The sequence below is a fragment of the Siphateles boraxobius genome, unplaced genomic scaffold (assembly GCF_051911475.1).
Source record: "Siphateles boraxobius isolate OS27281-9 unplaced genomic scaffold, OSU_SipBor_1 24, whole genome shotgun sequence".
NCBI classification, from domain to species: domain Eukaryota; kingdom Metazoa; phylum Chordata; class Actinopteri; order Cypriniformes; family Leuciscidae; genus Siphateles; species Siphateles boraxobius.
In genome coordinates, this window is record NW_027508855.1 from 11037338 (window position 1) to 11058455 (window position 21118).

Sequence of the window (21118 nt, forward strand, 5' to 3'; positions counted from 1 at the left end):
TTCTTTTAAAAACTCACTTTTTCTGTTCAAAGTCATGTGGGTTGGAATGCCATTAGGGTGAATAATGAATGGCAGAATATTATACTTTCAACATCTGTGTATAAATAGACTTAATATAACTTAACGTAGTATAAAAAATTCAAACTTACACGTTAAACAATATAAAAACAAGTGTAAAAATGCATTTTATTTGTATAAAATGTTTTTTTTTTCCTTTTACAGAATGATTTGCATAGTACAGTACAATTTGAATATGGATATGATATATTGTATACAGAGTAAAGCTGAAAGTTTCTTTCCTGTATTGAAAATAAGATTATAAAAAATAATTGTACAGTGTTTCCGAACCATATGAACTGTAATTAAAAAGTAGATTCCTTGTGTTAACATTGATTTTTTTTTTTTTTAAAGGTCAAAGTCATATGCAAGGCACTCTATCCCCCGGTTTCACAGACAAGTCTTAAACCTAGTCCCAGACTAAAATGCATGTTTGATCTGTTTTAACTGAAGGCAACTCGCACTGGCATATCTTAAAATATATCACAGCCATTGTTTTGTCTCAAGATGCACACCAGTAAGGTTTTTTTCTAAGGCATGTTTATAAAAGCTACTTAAATGTCCTTATTGAACTAAGGCCTAATCCTAGCTTAATCTAAACCCTGTCTGTGAAACTGAATTTAATACTATGAATATTGTTTTCAAACTGCTCACTTCATTTAGAGTTAAAGTTATAACATGAAAAAAAAAATCCTTGATCTTTTGAAATAAAAGACCGTTGTAAACATATTGTAACCTTCAAAAGTCAATACTCCTATCTCCTTCTCCAAAAATATCTTGTTTTTTATGTCACAGTGATGAATACATTAATACAACCCTAAACATCAGAAGAGTAGTATATGATTATTCAAGCGGATAACATGTTGGTAATGATGCCAAGATATGTGTCAAGCCGTTGTCAAGACGTTGCTGTCAGTTACTGTAGAGTGTGACTCTGCATCGACTTCCAACGGATCCCAAAATTAGTAAAGAGCGCCTGACGTTTATTTTTAACAATGTCCTTGAACATGTCAGTCCAATCTTAACTATTTGAGGGACATGGTGTGGTGTGGTGTATATTGAACTCAGGACTTATGTCAAAAGGCAGTAGTGGACAGTACCTGGAAGAGGAAAAGAACAGGAAGCAGTGTTTTGAATTGACTTCCTGTGTGACATCGGTGTGCTTTCATTGTTTTCTGTTCTCTTCCAGTCCAGTATGTATGTCATTCCCATAATAGTGATGACATGAGAGAGACCAAGTACTCGCTGTCCTTCATAATGATGGGTATTTCAGTTTGTTCTTGCTGTAAACCGCACATGCATTTTGAGTGACAAGTGTGTCTATGCAAACAAGATTTCGTACATTTAGGAATCCTTGTTCATAGTGTTTGTGTATATACTGCTATATATACATTTATACATATCAACATAAAACAGCAGCTGTGAAATTGTCTTGAAACAATTTCAAACCTTGTAAACGGCATTTAAGATGTTGGTTCTTGCTCTGAATTAAAAGCTGCACCCTCAAAAGGAAGAGTCTTTAACAGCACGGAACATCTGCAGTGACGTGGGTTCTACTTTCTGTTTAGGGTTCTGTTCACGCCCGACCGGGCTGTACCCCGCAGACCGACCCGTGGGCTTAAACCCAGGAGAGCGTCCTGCAGGAGTGAAACCCGTGGAGCAAACAAGCGCAGGTCGCCGCAGGAATCTGCGAGAGGTCACAAGGTCACCATAACCTTGGGCGTGAGAGAAGGCGTAACCAGATCGCCGCGTGCTCCTGCGGACGAGCCTGGTGTGTCGCGGGCGGGGAGCAGGCTCCTTCATCTTACACACCTTATACCTCACCTGTATTTAAGGAAATATTCATTTGTTCATTGTTTGTCCATCCATTTCATCAAACACCAAGATTTATCCTATATTATTCATTATACTATCACAATTTACAATATAATGTGCATATTGCATAATTGCTCTTGTTCTGTCTTCCTTTTTTAATCTCTCTCCTTCAGCTACTCACAATGACTACATTTATAAGCACATCAATACTCCAGTATCGGAATTTGGCAAAATTAAAAATTACAATGTACAAGCTGCAATCCGACTGCCTAATTCCGTAAGAGAAAATCACTGTATTCTGCATAAATTCACTATTCTGAATTTAAAAAATGCAGTTTCACATTTCATCACGTTTCATCAGTTTCATTTGCATAAAATAAAAAAAGACATTTGTGACCCCGGATGACAAAACCAGTCATATGGGTCATTTTTTTGAAATTGAGATTTATACATCACATGAAATCTGAATAAATATGCTTTCCATTGATGTACGGTTTGTTAGGATAGGACAATATTTGGCCAAGATACAACTATTTGAACGTCTGGAATCTGAGGGTGCAAAAAATCGAAACATTGAGAAAATCGCCTTTAAAGTTGTCCATTTATGTTCGCGATTGTGCTACATTCACTCACAAAAATAAATGTTTTATACATTTACGGTAGGAAATTTACAAAATATCTTCATGGAACATGATCTTTACTTAATATCCTAATGATTTTTGGCATAAAATAAAAATGTATAATTTTGACCCATACAATGTATTGTTGGCAATTCCCACAAATATACCCGTGCGACTTAAGACATAAAGATATAAAAGAAACATCAATGCAGTTTCATAACATGAAACAAGTAGTGATAAAACTAATATGTGAGCGTACTATAATGGTAGAATCTTGAATCTCTTGAGAAATAACAGCGGGGAAGGAAACATGCCTTTGTAGACCAGCAAACTTGCAACAAACATGTATACAGGAATATTATGATGCCTGTATATATAAAAACATCATATTCAGAATATGGCTGCAACCTGAATATAGACCTTAAACGGAATTTGATGTGCATGCAAACATAGTCATTACATTATTAAATATTCAGAAAATGACAATGAGTGAAAAATTTGCTGAAAATTGAATTATATATACAAATAGTTTCATGACAATGAGTGAAAATTTTGCTGAAAATTGAATTATATACACAAATAGTTCATGGAATAATAATGTAATTTACTGTAATTCTGTAAGTAAATGGAAGTGTGTGTAACAGTATGTTGAAGATCAATAATGTGCTGTAGAGTGAAGTAACTCTATACCTTGTCATTGATTGTAGGATAAATCTGGCTGCAGATGAACCGGTAAGCAACCACAGGCAACACACAAAGTAGAGCTGTCAATGCAACAGTCAGCCACACGTTGGACTGGTTAAGACAATTCCGGGCAGTTCCTGGACACAACAAACAAACACACACACAGTATGCACTCTATTCCCACTACTATTAAGGTTTTCTTAAAAATTAGTATGCAAAACAGCAAGTAATATTTCAACACATTTCACATTATAGTATGCAACATTATTGTCACAAAACCTTGTGCATTTTATTTCACCGTAGTAAGCTAGTAACAAAAATAATATATATTTAAATTTGTATTTGTAAAAATAAAACAATAATTATAATGGAGATGATGCAAGTTCTGCTTACCTACAAATGCAAAAGAAGCTGGATGTAACTGGAAAAGTCCATCGGTGTACATGGCGAAGGTCAATAGAAAGAACATTCCTAAACTTCCCCAAACGTAGAGATGGTTAACAACAGTCCAGTATGAGAGGTCCAGCCCCAACTATAGAGAAAATAGAGCAGAAATTAGTTGAAATTTGTGAAAATGAACCATCCAATCAAATGAATAACACACACGCACCCGCAGCGCAAGTTTAAACTGACCTGTACACACACGGTGACGGTGAGGCAGGTTTGAGTAATCAGTGCGAATGACTGATAGTCTGCACCATCTCGGCCGTCGTCTCTCGCCGTGTTATATGTAGCGGCGTAAGGCACAAAGAACAGCACCAGAGAGCTGTAACAGCTGTGAAGTGCACACATCATGAAAGCACGTTTACTGAAGTACTGGCTCAACTGTCCAGGCACATACAGCTGAGGGATCTCGAGACTCCAGCGATCATTCACATCCTGACGAAACATAAAAAACAATAGTATGTAATATTTCATTTCAATGAACCAGTCCATTTCATTAATATATAGTATGCTACAAGGTTTCATTCATTTCCTTAATAACACACAAGAGCAAGGTGAAGTGACATATTTTAGTGTTTGTTGAAGATAATATATAAAAAGAGTCAACTCATTGCTCTAAAAATATGTTCCTTCAATATGATCCTGTCTGTATCCAAAATCAATCAGAATTCCATTTGTTTGGATGTACACAGATATAAATAAATTCCCTGTTATGGTGGATATTTCACATCCCAAATTCTGATTGATACAAATTAATGCCAGCCATATAAAATAGCTTGGTTTAAAATTGGTTATGGAAATCAGGTTTAAACATTTACATGACACTTAATATTCAGCAACAATATTACTGATTTAACTGAACTGATGCTATTGGATGAGAATTCAACTTATCTGGATGATGACATCACTGTTTTCCGCAGAACTGCTTTATAGCTGAATGGAACTAATTTCATAATTGATGTACTTTACACAGTTATTGAACAATACTGAATTAACACTGAAATGACTTCAACTAAATAATGTCTTTTTAGAGCTTTACAGCAAAATGTTATTCTGTTTGCATCATTAAATCATTCTTTTCCTGTTTATCACTGTGAATCTGCTTTGAAACTTTGACTTGACTGGTATATAACCGACTTTTGTTTAATGAAGGAACATTCTTATGCATGTATCAACACACACACACACACACACACACACACACACACACACACACACACACACACACACACACACACCCTACCTGGTCAAACAGACTCATTCCCAGAACAGGCAGGGCAGTGTATACCAAATTATACAAAGTGATGAAGCCTTCATCGTATACTGTCTAGATAGAGATGCAAAAAAAAAAAAAAAAAACGATTAGTATGTTTATATTAAGCCAAGTTTTTGAAAGGGTAATTGCACAGAAAGAAGAACTGGCTCACCTGAGCGGAAAAGCCGCAAAAAAATGCGTACCAGAAGTGCACAAAGGTAAAGGTGAAGTTCTTATAGAAGAAGTAACGCAGGAATTTGCACATGCGCAGGTATGACCATCGCCCGTGTACCAGCAGGAGGCGCTGCAGGAAACGGAACTGAGCAAAAGAAAAGTCACTAGATAGCACTGCCTGCATCCCCTCCTGACCGCTGATTCCCACACCGATATGAGCCGCTGCAGAGAAGGATAAAGGATTCAATAAGATTCATATAAAAGAAAAACAAAGCTTAAACATTCAATATTTAATATCCTTTGCAACAAGCTGAACAATCATTAACCATTATTTATTACTACTGAATTACTAGGGCCTACTTGCATGTCATTTACATAATTTGTTGAGAGGACATTCTTCTAGAGAACATTTTATTGGGCACATAATAAATATATAAATAAATAATATCTGCTACAAGTACTTTCAGGAGTACATTAGCATATGGATGGTTTCAACGCTGTTGTTATTGTAAAATAGAACTTTTAAAAAAACGTTTTCTTTAATTGAAAGCTGAAATAAAAGAAAATATATTATTATAAGAATGAAAACTTAAATGAAGAAAACAAACAAAACTAACCGAATACGTTTAAACTGAAGTACTAAAATTGCTCAAATTAACTGAAATAAAAATAAAGCTATCAAAAGAAAAACTAATAAAAATGACACAACCAAACTAATAATACAAATAAAAACGGATTCATAATATGAATAAATACTATAAGAGTACATAAATAATACTAAACACTGCAATGCTATTGGCAAGGATTAAAACCTACAAATTCTAATTCTGATTTAATACCCACAGAAACGTTAGATTTTTTTCACATTCTGTCTAAAATGCCATTTTTAAAATCATAAACTAACACAAAAAAGTTTCTACAGATGTTTATTTTTTTTATATCCGTATTGCTGTAATGCTGAATTCACCTTTAATCATGCTAACATCATTAGCTCCATCTCCTATGGCTAGAGTGACCGCTTGCTTATATTTCTTGACGAGCTCCACCACCTGAGCTTTCTGCAGAGGAGTCACTCGACAGCAGATGACCGTCTTGCACATGCACGCCGTCCGCAGAAACTCCAGCTCCATGCTGCTCTCCAGAGCGAACGCCTACAAACACAAAGATCACAGACAATTACATTACAGAGTTACACAGTCACACAATGTTGGGGAAAGTTCCTTTAAAAAGTAATGTGTTACAATATTGTTTGTGTTACTCCCAAAAAAGGTAACTAATTGTGTTACTTAGTTTTAGTTTATTTTGTTTGTTACTTTTGCATTTCTTTTTTGTCACCTGGGCTGGGCTTGTTTTTTGATGAAAATAAAAAAGTTTTATTTTTGGCAAAAGTAAAGGCCCTTTTCCACCAAAAGTGAAATGAATAAACCTCAGGCTGAAGAAAATGCAAATTTACAGCTGTCCAGTAGAGAGCGTAGCAATACTTTTCTTTTCTTTTTTGTAAAAATGAAACAATTGTGATGTCATTCTTGTTTTTTGGTATGGTTGAATTGGATTATCGAAGGTCAGCAGCAGCTAATAAAGTGAGATTAAATAAAGTATATTTGTATTATTTAACACATTTACTTATTGGAGGTTTGTGTAATATTCAGAGTTTGCATTTCACTGTTTTTATTCATTTTGAGGAATACTGAATCTGTTTTTGTGCAAGTGAGATGAGTAAATGTCTGCTAACATTTAGTCTAGAACTACAATAACCATCATGTTAGGTGTCCGTGGATAAATGGGAAAACAAAGTAACTTGCATTACCGAGTTTTGTGTGCGTGTATATACATATATACATATATCTGTCTAAAATGCCATTTTTTAAATCATAAACCAATTTACATCAAACTGTTTATAAATATATACACATACATACATACATACATATATATATATATACATACATACATACATACACACATATATATATATATATATATATATATATATATATATACATACACGTATATATATATATATATATATATATATATATATATATATATGTGTGTGTGTGTATATATATATATATATATATATATATGTGTGTGTGTGTGTGTGTACATACATACAGACACACACACAAATACTCAAATCAGTAATGCAAGATAAATTGCATTTATTGCATTGCAGAGAGATTTCCTGTATTTATGTGTGTATATATATATATATATATATATATATATATATATATATATACACATAAATACATAAATACAGGAAATCTCTCTGGGCAGCCACACACATCTCTGTGCCAAGGGCAGCGTCACATTAGGACATTAGACAGAAGGAAGTATAGAGGAGTGCTGGAGACTGTTTCTCTCACCAGACTGTGTCCGTTTATCACCAGTCCGTAATCTCCGTTTACATTTTCATCCTGAACCACTTTAGGAGTGTTACCCAGGATAATCTCAGGAATAAGAAATTTATCTTGTTCAGTATCAGGACACATCTTTAGTCGGGCATCCCTTTTCAAAAGAGAAACAAACATAAATATAAGAACAACAGAAATGAAGTAGAAAAAAACATACAACAAATGTCTAAAAACTACATTTTGGATATGAAATTTCATTGAAATCATTTGAATTTCCATAAAGAACACCCTTTTTTTGGAGGCCCATCCAAATGAGTAATGCTTTCTGCACCCATGTGTTTCATCAGTACATGATACATTTGATGTCATCTGCATGAGGTATATTACCTCAGCTCCTGTCTGACCTCCTCGGGTGAGTTAGATGTAACAATAAACACGTCGCTCATCTCCTCCCTCAGCAGGTTACACGAGTAGCCGATGTTCTCAGCGGTCTCTGTTAGAGAAAGACAGACAGTACATCAAACTGTTTTCAGAGGTAATTTATCATTAAAGGAACTTAATAAACAATCCTGGCAAACATGAACAAAAGAGCACACACACATGGTGGGTAATCATTACATGAATTAATGATTATAAATGGCACAAGCACTGAACTCATTATATTACATAATTGAATTGCACTTCCATAATGCAAAACATAGAAGTTTGAGTTTAGGTCTAAAATAGTCTTTTGGAAAATATTGTGTTCTTTAATGCCTTCATGAGATGAAAAGTACAGTAAAAGACTTTTATTAATGTCAGTAAACTCCAATTTTCCAAACAACACCAGGGATACAGTGAAAATATGAAAAGGGGTCACAATTTTGGAATCAAATAATAAAGCACCTTGCTTGTCCCCAGTGAGCACCCAGATTTTGATTTCGGCTTTGGCCAGTTGTTCAATGGTCTGAGCAACTCCATCCTGAAGTTTATCCTCTATGGCCGTGGCTCCAATTAACTACACAAAAGGACAAGATGAAGAAGAGACGACAAGCACGTTAGCCTCACATAAAAAAAAGAGCTAATATTAAGGGTAAATTAAACAGAGGATCAAACTATAACCTTTAATGACCTTGTCTACAAATGATGTCACAGACCAAAAGCACAAGAGGTGCAGGCAAATGACTGACATAATATTTACATTTGCTGCGATTTATATGATTAAAAAGAATGCTTTTTCATTCTTGGTACAAAAAATATGTTAAGTTTTAATATTACATTTTTCTATCACATATTTTAATATCTTATATAAGCTAGTCACTTGATATTTTCATACACATATAGAAAGATGGTGCTGGATAGTGTGTTTACCATCATGTCTTTCTCTATCTCCTCATACAGTTTGTCCAGTTTCTCTTCCCGTTCATCCATGGCCACACTGGACTCATGGTGGCGCTGTTTCCACTCTGAAAAATATTCCTCATCCAAATCCTTATATGCTAGTACAAGAGTCCTCAATCCCTCTCCTGCAAACTCCTACAGAGTCAGAGAGAAAAATATTAAATCACCATCAAATATAAAGTTAACGGGCAAGATATATACTAGTATATGTAAATCTGTGAATGACGGGTACTCCGATTGTGAGGAAATCTGTAGAGCTTTATGGAGATACCTTGCTTAAGAGGTTCTGCTTGAGTTTGGGAATTGTTTACTGATTATTTAAACAGTAGACAGAAAGCCAAAGCAATTTACAAGGTTTTGTAATAGAGCTTAGATGTAATAGAGTATAAAGTGTGTGAGAGAGCATGAGAAAGATAAATATTGTTTTGCGATCTTATCGTGTTCTCAGTAGCGCCCTCTGGTGTTGACTCACATTGAGGTGTTCTGTGGTGACCTCCATCAGTTTGTTACAGGAGGGATGTAGTCTCTCATAAATTATGGTGTCTGCTCCTTTACAGTACAGGGAGAGTTTGCCCTCTGGATTACGAACTGAAAGAAAACCACAAATCATATGAGAAAGGAGTCTTCTTAATCACTTAATTGGTGCCAGCCAATGCCAGTGTGCATACCAATCACAGACATCCTTTTTCGCACGTTGTTAAAATCAAGGAGGGCTAGCAGCTCATAGCTCCTCTGAATCCCCATTTCCTCAATGGTCACTGTCTCAGGGCTGCGCGAGCGGAACACAAATCCGAAGTTACGTGCGGCAGTGACCAGAGCGCCCTCATCAGGAGACTGGGCCTGGTACACCAGATCACCTATAGAGCAAAACAGAAGGGAGAAAATGCAATGCATGTTTTAATGTACACATTCATACAGTATATTAAAAGAAAGGCATGTTATACACAATCACTCACCCTTCTTTTTCTCTTCTGCCATAACAGTGTGACAGAGAGCGAGTAATCTGAAGAAAGCATGAACGTCTGGAAGCTCCAGCTTTATAGCCTCTACCAGACTGTGATCATAAAAGAGGAACTTTGGGTCCGCGAGCCGGTTAAAGGAGAAATCCACTGGTGCCGTTTCCTATTATAAAACTCAAACTCATTAACCCAGCAAACTCATTATAAACCCTTGTGTTTGTTTGAAACTTTGCTTCTCACCTCTGTGATCTCCAGCCTCTGTCCGCTATAGTGATCGATAACATCTCCTGTAGGGTAGAGAAAACACATTAAGTTCAAACAGTATGTGGCTGTTTGATCACGACAGGGGAGTTTTATGTCTCAGGAATACTGCATTGGCAATCTTTTGAAATAATAAAGGCTATAAATATAATAAACAACTGATGCATGTGGGATTGGTCCTGACCATAAGATTTCCCGTTGATGGAGCATTTGTTGAAGGTCATGATGTTCTGGGTGAGCGTGCCGGTTTTGTCTGAGAAGATGTATTTGATTTGACCGAGCTCTTCGTTGAGTGTTGTGGTTCGAGCCTCAGCTGCCGTGTCAGTTCGAGCATGATACATGTTCCTGTCCCAGTTGATGTAGTAACTGTTGCCTAACCGAATCACCTCCATACTGCAACACCAGACACAGAGAATGAAAATGACATTCTTTTCTAAATTAGTGCAACATTTTTGCATCATCAAAACTGACAAACTGACAAAAGTTTAATTGAAAAAAGACAGAAGCGCTGGAGCCAAGAGACCTAGAAATCATGTGTAGAATATTTCTTCATTTTACATCATAATGTCTTCATTTTATAAGTACTACAGTTCTAACCCAACTCATAAACCCTCCAAAAATTTAATGTAAAAGATTTTTCAATGTGGTCTCAGACTTAATACATTTTGTTAATTTGAATGAATGTTACAAAAAATATACATGAACTCGCACTACCTAACATAAAGTGAGATGGGCACCACAGTGTTGAGGATTATAATGTAGGACCAGAAAGTCAGGAACGCTGAAAAAGCTATGTTCTCTTTCCGTGGAAGAAAGGCGCTGAACTTTGACCCTGCCTGGTGTTCCCAAATCCCATTCCCGACAGCCAGAATAATACACATCAGAGCCAGAAGCCCAAAAATCTACAAAGATAACACAACAGATTAACTTGTTACCAACCTTGCAATATTTTATGAGCAAATATAGACTTTACATTTTTTGTTCAGTTCATTTCTATTGTCTATATACAATACTTTTTTAGATATATTTAAAAATATAATCTATTACTGTGATGGCAAAGCTAAATTTTCAGCAGCCATTACTCCAGATCTTTCAGAAATTCCTTCAGTTGTGTGACTTAATATGTTTGTGGAAGCAGTGACGTTTTTAACAGATTTTTTGATAATTTTTTGATAAAAAATAACAGCATTTATTTGAAATATAACTTTTTTGTAACATGAAATCTCAATGCGGCATGCATAATATATCAATAAAGAATAACAGAAATAAAAACGGAGCAAATGTTCACATGAAAGAGAGCTACAGATAAGACATTCAACTTACAAAGAGCACAAGTACATTCATGAGTCGATCAATGCTCGTCCTCTTAAAGGTGCTTTTCCCACAGTTTTGCATCAACTTGGTCTCTGGGCCTGAAGAACCAACATACTGTATATGAACCACAACACTTTTTCTTTAGGAGTACAATCTACTATAATGAATCCAATCATAAATCCAATATGATTATTTATTTAAGGGTCGGTTTTTGTCTAGTCAGTTAAGTCTATGGAGGGGCAAACCATTTTACACCCTCAAAAACATACATCACACATTCTCTGTAGCAATAAAGAAGAATTGAACTGGGACACCAGAAAGGTCCAGAACACACATCACACTTCTATCTGAAATAATTACCTGCAAACAGCACAAGGCCAAAGCACCAGTCTGTGTTTCTAAGAGTGCAGCCCCTGAGCAGGACTCGCTCGTTGTCCAGAGAGTATTTCTGTGTGTCGAACGTCAGTGTGCCTGTAAATCGATCCAGACGGTTGTTAGGAGGCTCACAGCACACTTCCCCTGCAGAAAGCACAGAGAAGACCAGAGGAAAGTGTTATTTCTCAGAGACTTAGAAGCTGAGAAGACTATAGAGTTCTTGGTTATGTTTTAGTGAAGTTAACTTTTTCATGGACAGCATAGCTCAGATAATTTGGTCTTGGAAAAATGTTAGGTTTTGACTTATGGTAATGCACCTCTGGGCACAAAATGAGAACGTTGGGATCTCTTTTGAATTTGTAAGATTACTGGGGTTTTGCTTAGGAGAAAAAACTGAGAAGAAAGACAAGTCTCAATTTCCTCATAGTTTCATCACGTGAAATAGAATTGACACATCAAATATGCAATTTGGGGTTTTTTTGTATCAGCTAACAAAATTCAAAATCAGGATTCACTAGTTGCATGATCATAAAAGCAAAATGTGAGAAAAGAAGATTTTGAAAGTATAGTTGATTGCTGACTAAAGTCATTAAAATTAATATCTGTGCTTGAAGAATGATCAGACCGGGTGGTGTCAGTGACTGTGGTGTCAGTGACTGAGTGGTTAGATTTCACATAGATATGCATCACATTCACATCGGCGTGCCCGAAATCTTGGACTGGTCAGCGTGTCATCATTCACAGTAAGAAACAATGATGCCACAACATTGCACATCTTTGGGTTGTGAAAGTTAATTTAGATAACATTAGAATATAGATATAGTTAAATTAGATAACCTTTCACAGGTGAGAATGTGTTGTTTTGTGTTTTTATATGTATTAACTCAATAATACAGGTTTTTAAACCGTGGTAACTTTTAAATGTTGTGTTAGCTGATATCTTTGTCTTCTATTGTGTTAGTTTAGAAAAATCATCAGCTGAAATCTATTGCAGATACAGATATTCATACATGCATCTAACTACGGTTGCAGACATTCAGTCAACTTGCTCTCGAGTGTTTACGGACTGGCTTTGACCATTCCAATGGACAGCTTATATACAGCCCATTGAAAAAGCTGCTAATGAGGCATTTATGAATATATATCTATGAGATTTCAGACATGCCCCTCCCCCTTTGGCTCTCCCTGAATGGAAAGAGTAGGATCATGGAGGAACTGCGACAAATGACAAAATATCGCAAACCAAACACACATCTTTAAATGTGTTTATCGCCCTTTTCTTAGGACATCATTTCAAATTTATTCTCGAAATTAAAGGGTTAGCCCACCCAAAAATTAAATTTCTGTCCTCAATTAATCACCCTCAAGTCCTTCCAAACCCCTAAGTCCTTCATTCATGAACATATGTTTGATGAAAGAGAGCTTTCAAGGCCCAGAAAAGTAGTAAAGACATCACTAAAATAGTCCATGTGACTACAGTGGTTCAACTTTAATGTTATGAAGTGACGAGAATACTTTTAGTGTGCAAAAACACACACAAAAATAAGGACTTTATTCATGTCTGTCTCCAGAAGCGTTGCATTGTGTTTACAACGTGAACAGCGTCAGAGACTGACATGGGATTTCTCGTACTCGGATTTCATCAAAAATATCTTAATTTGTGTTCCGAAGATGAACGAAGGTCTTATGGTTTGGAACGACATGAGGGCAAGTAATTAATGACAGAAATTACATTTTGGGTGAATTAACCCTTTAAGGCATCTTTACACAGCCAAGATGAGGCTGGTCTGTGCCTGCTCAGAATTTAGTTTAAAGATGAAAAGCTGCAAAAGTGCCAGACTAAACCATGCCTGCTCTGACTCTCCTCAGCACACCTAGTAACAAAACATACAGTTTTAATTGTTTTAAATGAATTTATGCCACCTCTAAGCAGCATTAAACAGTGACATAAATGCCACTTCAGAAGCGCTTCTGTGCCATCTTTTTACAGTATAAATTTGCCATTAGATTTTTGTTTAGATTTTAAAAGTGGCACTAAAACACTGTCATTAACTACAGCAAGAAATTCAGTTTTTCTGTCTCTCTTTTTCCTCACCATTGAATGCAGCCAAAGCCTCTAAATTGTCACCCATGTCTCCGGTTACAGTCAGAGCCTGTTTAACCTTCAGGTTTGTTTCTCTGTGTGGAAAAATTACAAATCAGGCATCTAGAACTTCTATTGTAAAAACAAAATCCATGTGTATTTCTCATGAGGTAATTTCAGCTTAATAGAAAAAAGTGTTTAATATGGTTTCAAATATGAAAACCACAACAGCAATCCCTCTGTTCTGTTTCTTGTACTCACCCATCCAGCTCTGCAGTCTCAATGTAGATCAAGTTGAGCGGTTCGCTGCTAGACAACAGGAGCAAATCTGCCTGTGAGGAAGATGCAGAGAGATAAGAGGATTTTAATTCATTATTAAGTTAGATCTGATCTTGAATGTTTACGTAAAGATTTAAATTTTAAATTATGTAAATGCAATATAAATGTAGATCTTTAATTGTATTACTGTGACAAACTGGTTGTTCTCCAACTTTATGATGTCTCCCACTTGCACATTCATCCATTTCTCGCTTATCAGTCTATTATGAAAGAGAAAGATGCATTATTCTGATTAAAATATGTTGCAACACTAAGGGTGTGTGCATCATTGGTGAAAGTGATTTCATGAAGTACCACATGTTCCTGGATCAACATCTTGGTTGATCATGGAAAAGCTTTCAGATCAACCAATTTGATTTAAGGGACAAGTTTACAGTTTATGTCAAGTTTAGGCTTAGAACCAGGGTGAGGTGCTTCAACATCAGTGTTATTCACCTATCATTTCCCTCTGATTTTAGGGAAAAGTTATGGGTAGGGTTAGGTTTAGGGGTAGGGATCGGGATAGGGTAAGGACTAAATTTTGAGACAGGAATGTTGTTCCAGGATCAACAAAATATGTTGATCCAGGAACATGTCTTACTTGGCAAATTCACGGTGACCTGCATGATTCGTGTCTACCTAACTCAACATAAACTATGAATGCACAATCTTGCGGAGCTTGATTTTGACATATGATGAGTGACCACTTGAAATCTGGTGACAACTAATTTCTGACAACATAGAATATAAGGCATCATTCTAGTAGCAATTCAGTGTGTGTGTGTGTGTGTGTGTGTGTGTGTGTGTGTGTGTGTGTGTGTGTGTGTGTGTGTGTGTTTGTGTGTGTCAAGATCAAGATATATGAACACAGGTTAGAACAACAGGAAACACATTTCTATGTGTCTACAGCTGTGTCCTGTTGGGATTGATGCATTTGTTTTGTAGTTAGTTCAAAATTCAAAACATTCCAGATTAAACCTGAGATAGTATGAAAAGTAGACGCACCATTTATAGAAATAAAAAAAGCTACCACTCAGTAGAGAGGCTGTAAGAATATAAGTCCTGCCTTTATGTTAAAAGAGCCAATCACCTTATAGGGCAATGAACCATTTGTTTGTTTTGCTGGAAAGTGTTTTGGGGGTGGGGGGGTACTGTTGGGGGCGCTGGTGCCATGTGAAAATAATTGTATGGAAAAAGTGTGCAGGTAACAAGAAAGACTGAAATAAATACAACAGCTACTCACTTTCCATTGATATGCACATTCACCTTACGGTTATTAACTTGCCTGTCACTTCGGTGGCGATTCTGCAAAGAAATAAAAAGAGAAAAAAAGACTGAGGGAAAATAATGGAGCAAGAACCCATATGAAAGCAAAAAGAAAATGATAATAGAAGCCCTTATGGGATAAATGAATTTGAAGACAGAGAAGAGAATATTCTGTCTTTAAATGCAAAGATCGGCTGCGTCTAGAAACGGTCTCATTCCAGTTTTATGAAAGAGGAGCAGAGCAGCGATTCCGTAAATCCCATCCACACCCCTCAGCAAGAACATAAGGACTATTGTATTCCTGCCGTGGCTGAGGTGGCTCCTGTTCACAGTATCAGATTTTCCAGTCCACCACTGACAAATTCAGACCCGTAACCTTTTGCTTTACGTGTTTCTTCTGTTCGGAGGAAAGTTTGTGTGATACCCGTGTGCCAAAGTAAAGGGCATTTAAATGAGACATGTAATGAGTATTATAGTAAAAGCTATCATTTTCATTAATTAAATGTCATTTATTTCCAACCAGACCATAGGAAAAACTGAGGTAGCTCAATTTGTGATCTAGCAGAGGGTCTGGGGGTTCCCTGGATTACAGGGGGACTGGAAACATTAGTACTAATAGCTGTAGTCTGATTTCCACAATATTTAAAGAATTTATACTCCTTACCAGGTACAATACAACATTTTTGATAAGAGGGATTTTGCGAACAATAAACTTTACGGCATAAAAAAAAGTGCATTCATTCTTTACATGGAAAACATAGACTTTATTTTCACTTTATCATGCAGTCTTACATGTTTTTAACAACAGAAAAATAGACCAACAGAATTAAGGGCTTTGGGAATACAGAGCAATAACCTTTAATAATCAGTCTTTGGCATACATTAAATCACAGTCAGATCGCGCTAGTTCCAGTCAGGAGGGGAAAAATAAAAGAAACCTGAACAACGGATGAACAGATCTTCAGTGTGGTGCATACAGTCACATGTGTGTACTTACAATATCATCAATGGCATCTTTGGCTGCAGTCACTGTTAATACTAACACTAGAGGGAAGACAGTGGTGAACCAAGGCAGAGAGGAAATAGCAGGAATAACCTACAATACAACACATATACACATACACGTTAAAATGTGCTTTGAATGATGCAATGTAATTAAGTATTAAATGCAAAAGCTACAGTAGCTGCAGTACATCACATTGTGAGACAGAGATGTGAATGGGAAAAAAATATACCACACAATATGACGGCATGATCTGAGCTTATGACACAATTTATGATATCATTATTTCGATTATAGTCAGATTTCCTGTACTGAAAAAAATTGAGCAGAATATTTTTTTCACGCAATTACAAAAAAACTGCAAGTATCACATGAAATGTTTTTTTTGTTGTAAACCACACCCTAATAATCTATCTTGGAAAGCATGAGAAGACGACACACCATTAATAAACAAATTATTTTTTTTATTTTTTTATTTTTATTATTTATTTTTTATTTCTTTATTGGCTATAAAGAAATTTTCACTCAAAAGTTGCTCCTAAATTTCCAATTAAAAAAGAAACCGCAAGCGTGGCATTGAATTAAATGAAAACGTTGAAGCAGAAAAACTGACATTTATATTTTCCTGTAAAACACACGCCAATAAACTGTTTCATTTACAACTTTGAGAAATCATTGTGTCTGATTTAAAATGTTATTACTAACGTAATTACGACACACAGTTTCATAGATTTCTGTCTTTCCTCATTAATTTACTACTGTATATGGTAGCTTTACTTGCATGACTGGAAATAGCTGCTTTTGAGTGTAACGGAAATGGATGACAAGTCAACTGACTTGTCTTAAAGTCAAGGCTAATAAAGAGTGAGCTAATAAAGTTATAAAGTTATAGGGTCATGACACAATCATTATTGCAAAAGTATTTAGTAATTTCGAATGCGTGGGGCGTAGACTTAATATGGGAAGTTGGGGTCATGTTTTGATCACATTCTTTGCCATATGCATGACTAAACATCATCAAAGAATCTAACTTCAGTAAGACTATTTTGATAATCCATTTTAGACATTCTACTAACTTTGCAACTACATGTTAACTACCAAACAGTAGAGTATTAGTAGACTTTATGCTTAATATCTGCTAATGCTTTATTTTATTGCCATTTTATTAACTAAATAACTTTGCAAGTTCATCAACTTATTCTACTAACCCTAACTCTAACCTAACAGTCTACTAATACTCTGAGAGTTAGCTGATATGTAGTTGCAAAGTTAGTCATAGTTAGTAGAATGTCTAAAGTGGACTCTTGATAAATAAAGTGTAACCCTAACTTCCTTTGTCTCGGACTGACTTTGATTCCAAATCATTATCAAATGAGTGAGTGAATGAATACATTAATGAACTAATGAAAGAATACTCTGAAGATCCAGAGCTTCATTCATTAAACTGCATGATGTATGACACACCTGTAGGGTGAGAAGGAAGAGGAAGTAGGCATTGGCGATCCTCTGGAACTGCTCAAACAAGTTGAGAGGCAAAAAAGTGAAGGGGTTGTATTTGGAGGTCTTGATGGAATTAGTCTTCAGGAAGAAAATATATGACATCATCTTACATGTGTCTAAATATCACACATGCTTATTTCCTAATAAGATAGCAAGTACGATTTTACACATTTGATTCTCAAAAATAAAGAATACAAGCAATGACACAGTGACAAAAAAATCAAGTGTTGGACTGTGGGAATTTTTTTTTTTTTTTTTTTTTTAAAGAATGGAATCGAAAATAGCTGCAATCTGTTAAGAGGAAACGGGTTGTTCCATATAATGTCATCATGACACATTTGGTCACCTAGGCTAGATCTTCAGACAAAACACAAATGTTATTTTTTGTAGGTTTGAATTAGAGTGATTTTCTGTCACACTGATATCATACTCACAGCATATCTAAAGGATGAGTTATATTCTCTGTCGTTTGCTCTGATTTTCCTCTCCACCTCTATAAACAAATATAGAGAAAAAAATTAGATTAGGCTTTAGATTACCGTAGGTTAATTTGGTTAGGTCAGGCAAGTTTGCAGAAGTGTGTAATTTGCAGCCCTCTTCTGTTGGTCATTGATAGGACAAACGGATAGTCCCACCCTAAACTCATACCATTGGATGAGCAGGATGCTTACAGTTTTTTAGGGATATCAACCAATGAATGGATTACTCATACAGTAGTTGTCTCTGCATACTTCGCCAGGATAAAAGAATTTTAACATCACAAAAATGACACACTTCATGATGTAAGACTTTGTTTAAAGGTCAAAGCTGTGTGTCATGCATGTACCTCTCTCCCTCTTCCGCATACAGTCTAAGCCAAAGAATGACATGGCTTCCTTTCTTCTTTTTCAAGGATTAATCATCATTTCTCTGAAAAGAGAACAAAACACTTGTCTGAGAAAGAGTGTGTTAAACTGCTTAAAGGTGACTTTTTAAAGGGATAGTTCACCCTAAAATTCTGTCATCATTTACCCACCCTCATGTTTTTCCAACCCTGTATAAGTTATTTTTTTTCTGTAGAACACAAAAGAAGATACTTAGCAGAATTGACTTCCATAGTATTTCTTTTCCTACTTTGGAAATCTATGGCTACCGTCAACTGTCTGGTTACCTTCACTCTTCAAAATATCTTCTTTTGTGTTCAACAGAATAAAGAAACTCACATGTTTGGACTTGAGGGTAAGCAAGTGATGACAATTTTTATTTTTGGGTGAACTTTCCCTTTACACACTTTTTGTTGAAATAAAAGCACCAAGACATCCTGACTTTTGAAATTTCAGTGAATAAAACACTGCTGTGACACATCTTTATACAAAAATACACACATGAACACATTGATTCACTACCAATCAAAGGTTTGGGGCCAGTAAGATAGTCTTTTTAAGCAAGTAATACTACTGATAAAAAGGGAAGGTAATGACATTGAAAAGGAACATGTGACACTAAAGGTTGGTGTAATGGCTGCTGAAAATTCAGCTTTTCCATCACAGAAATAAACTATATTTTAAAATATATCAAAAGAGAAAACAGTTGTTTTAAATTTGATTAATATTTCACAATATTTCCGCTTATACTGTATCAAAAACAAATGCAGCCTTGGTGAACATAAAAGATTTCTTTCAAAAACATTGTAGTGTTTTAACGGTAGTGCACATGCACACTTTCCAATTTGAGGAAACAGCACTTATGAAACCCGCCCATTGGACAGAATTCCAGAGTGACACAAGAGCTAATTTTAGAAGTGTGTGTATAAGAATGTGTGTTTTAAATGTACAGCACACATGCTAGAGAACCTTTGGAAGAGCTGTTTTCCTCTGCGGCCACAGCTTGGTTACACTGTCCACATCACTGGGAAAAAACTAGTCATTATGAAAACCAAAAAAAACTAAACATGTAAGGGGTTACAAATCAGTACAAGTCCCATTCAAGTTTAATTTGAAGACTTAAAGTGATAGTTTACCCTAATGTGTGAATTCTGTCATCATTTACTCGCATTCATGTCATTTGAAACTTGTATGACTTTATTCTTGGAGCGTAAAAGGAGATATTTAGCTGAATGAATGTCAAACCTGCTCTTTTCCATTCAACGATAGCCGACAGTAAGCAAAAGGATCAAAATGAAAAAAGTAAATCTACCATAAACGTAGTCCAGATGAGAATTATTTGAGAGCTATAAAATTTCAAATTGTAAATACCTTTTTTTTTTTTACACAAAGCTACATGTATCATATGACTTGGAATATAGAATACAAGTTGTATGGACTACTTTTATGCCACTTTTATGATGCTTTATTGTCCGTTTTAAAGTTTGACTGCTCCTAGCCACTGTATTATTTAATTGTATTGAAAAAGGACAAATCTCATAAATGTTTTATCATTTATCATCATATTTTTGACTCTACATTCCATTGTAAACTGTATGATCAACATGCACTGCAAGATCTAAATAGCAATGGTATGCACAAGAACTTTCCCCACTCCAAATGTCAGTGACTGAGCCCATAAAAAACTATTACAGCATGTATTGAGACAGAGACAACACCCAAGCCAAATGTGCAAACTTTGTGAAGTTAATTTTTCACGACAACATAAGATGCAGGGAATGATTTACAGTAAAATAGGCAGAATAGGAGAGAACTAAAGAGGGCCACCAAGTGAAAAACAGTGCAAGTGGTTGGAAAGAGATACTGTAGACGTGAGTCCAATCAAACCACAGAAACAAATATGGGGGGTTCTGAGGGGGTGCAAGCCAAGGCACAGACCACAATACGCACACATAGAAACCACAAATGCAAGTGCATGTTTGCAAACACGCATGCTACAGGAATACGTCTCACTGCCACCAAAGTAAGGTTAGGCTGTAACCTCACTATACAAAAAAAAGAAGAGAAAATCCAAACATAAAATGTGCTGATATCATTTTAATAAATTAAATTACACTTAAATTATATTATAAGTGTTATGTGAGCAAGACCTGTTTGACAAAATAAGGTGTGGAGGACTGGAGATGAAAAAAGCAGGCAAAGAAAAGGGTTTCTCCCTTTTCAACAAGCCCACACTTGCCTTGTAAATTCCAATTACATTTTTGAAATTTAATTCAATTAGCAAACAGGATGCAGAATTGCATATTGAATTGAACTGTAACTAAAATAAAATATTTGCAGGTACGTATAATCTGTATCCATGTCATTTCAATTCAACTTCCAGAGGGTCG

General features: G+C 35.7%; 1 protein-coding gene across 6 annotated transcripts in view; it reads right to left on the minus strand.

Annotated features, from left to right (window-relative positions):
• Positions 1 to 164: 164 nt before the first annotated feature.
• atp8b5a (ATPase phospholipid transporting 8B5a) overlaps positions 165 to 21118 on the minus strand; it is a 29089-nt gene continuing 8135 nt past the window's right edge. For 4 of the 6 annotated variants that reach the window (XM_077241429.1, XM_077241431.1, XM_077241428.1 and 1 more), the window contains 27 exons: positions 18692 to 18774; positions 18300 to 18358; positions 17830 to 17943; positions 16360 to 16458; positions 15340 to 15401; positions 14245 to 14317; positions 14040 to 14110; positions 13791 to 13873; positions 11681 to 11839; positions 11330 to 11418; positions 10721 to 10908; positions 10191 to 10399; positions 9986 to 10032; positions 9743 to 9908; positions 9455 to 9643; positions 9259 to 9374; positions 8757 to 8921; positions 8292 to 8403; positions 7794 to 7899; positions 7419 to 7560; positions 6017 to 6200; positions 5048 to 5271; positions 4864 to 4947; positions 3810 to 4055; positions 3570 to 3708; positions 3183 to 3313; positions 165 to 1881 (listed from right to left, as the gene is read on the minus strand). In XM_077241429.1, the coding sequence (XP_077097544.1) occupies positions 1561 to 1881; positions 3183 to 3313; positions 3570 to 3708; positions 3810 to 4055; positions 4864 to 4947; positions 5048 to 5271; positions 6017 to 6200; positions 7419 to 7560; positions 7794 to 7899; positions 8292 to 8403; positions 8757 to 8921; positions 9259 to 9374; positions 9455 to 9643; positions 9743 to 9908; positions 9986 to 10032; positions 10191 to 10399; positions 10721 to 10908; positions 11330 to 11418; positions 11681 to 11839; positions 13791 to 13873; positions 14040 to 14110; positions 14245 to 14317; positions 15340 to 15401; positions 16360 to 16458; positions 17830 to 17943; positions 18300 to 18358; positions 18692 to 18734 (3621 nt within the window). In that variant the 5' untranslated portion in view covers positions 18735 to 18774 and the 3' untranslated portion in view covers positions 165 to 1560. The remainder of the gene's footprint in view (positions 1882 to 3182; positions 3314 to 3569; positions 3709 to 3809; positions 4056 to 4863; positions 4948 to 5047; positions 5272 to 6016; positions 6201 to 7418; positions 7561 to 7793; positions 7900 to 8291; positions 8404 to 8756; positions 8922 to 9258; positions 9375 to 9454; positions 9644 to 9742; positions 9909 to 9985; positions 10033 to 10190; positions 10400 to 10720; positions 10909 to 11329; positions 11419 to 11680; positions 11840 to 13790; positions 13874 to 14039; positions 14111 to 14244; positions 14318 to 15339; positions 15402 to 16359; positions 16459 to 17829; positions 17944 to 18299; positions 18359 to 18691; positions 18775 to 21118) is intronic. The other 2 variants (XR_013206876.1, XR_013206875.1) reach the window with 1 other exon arrangement.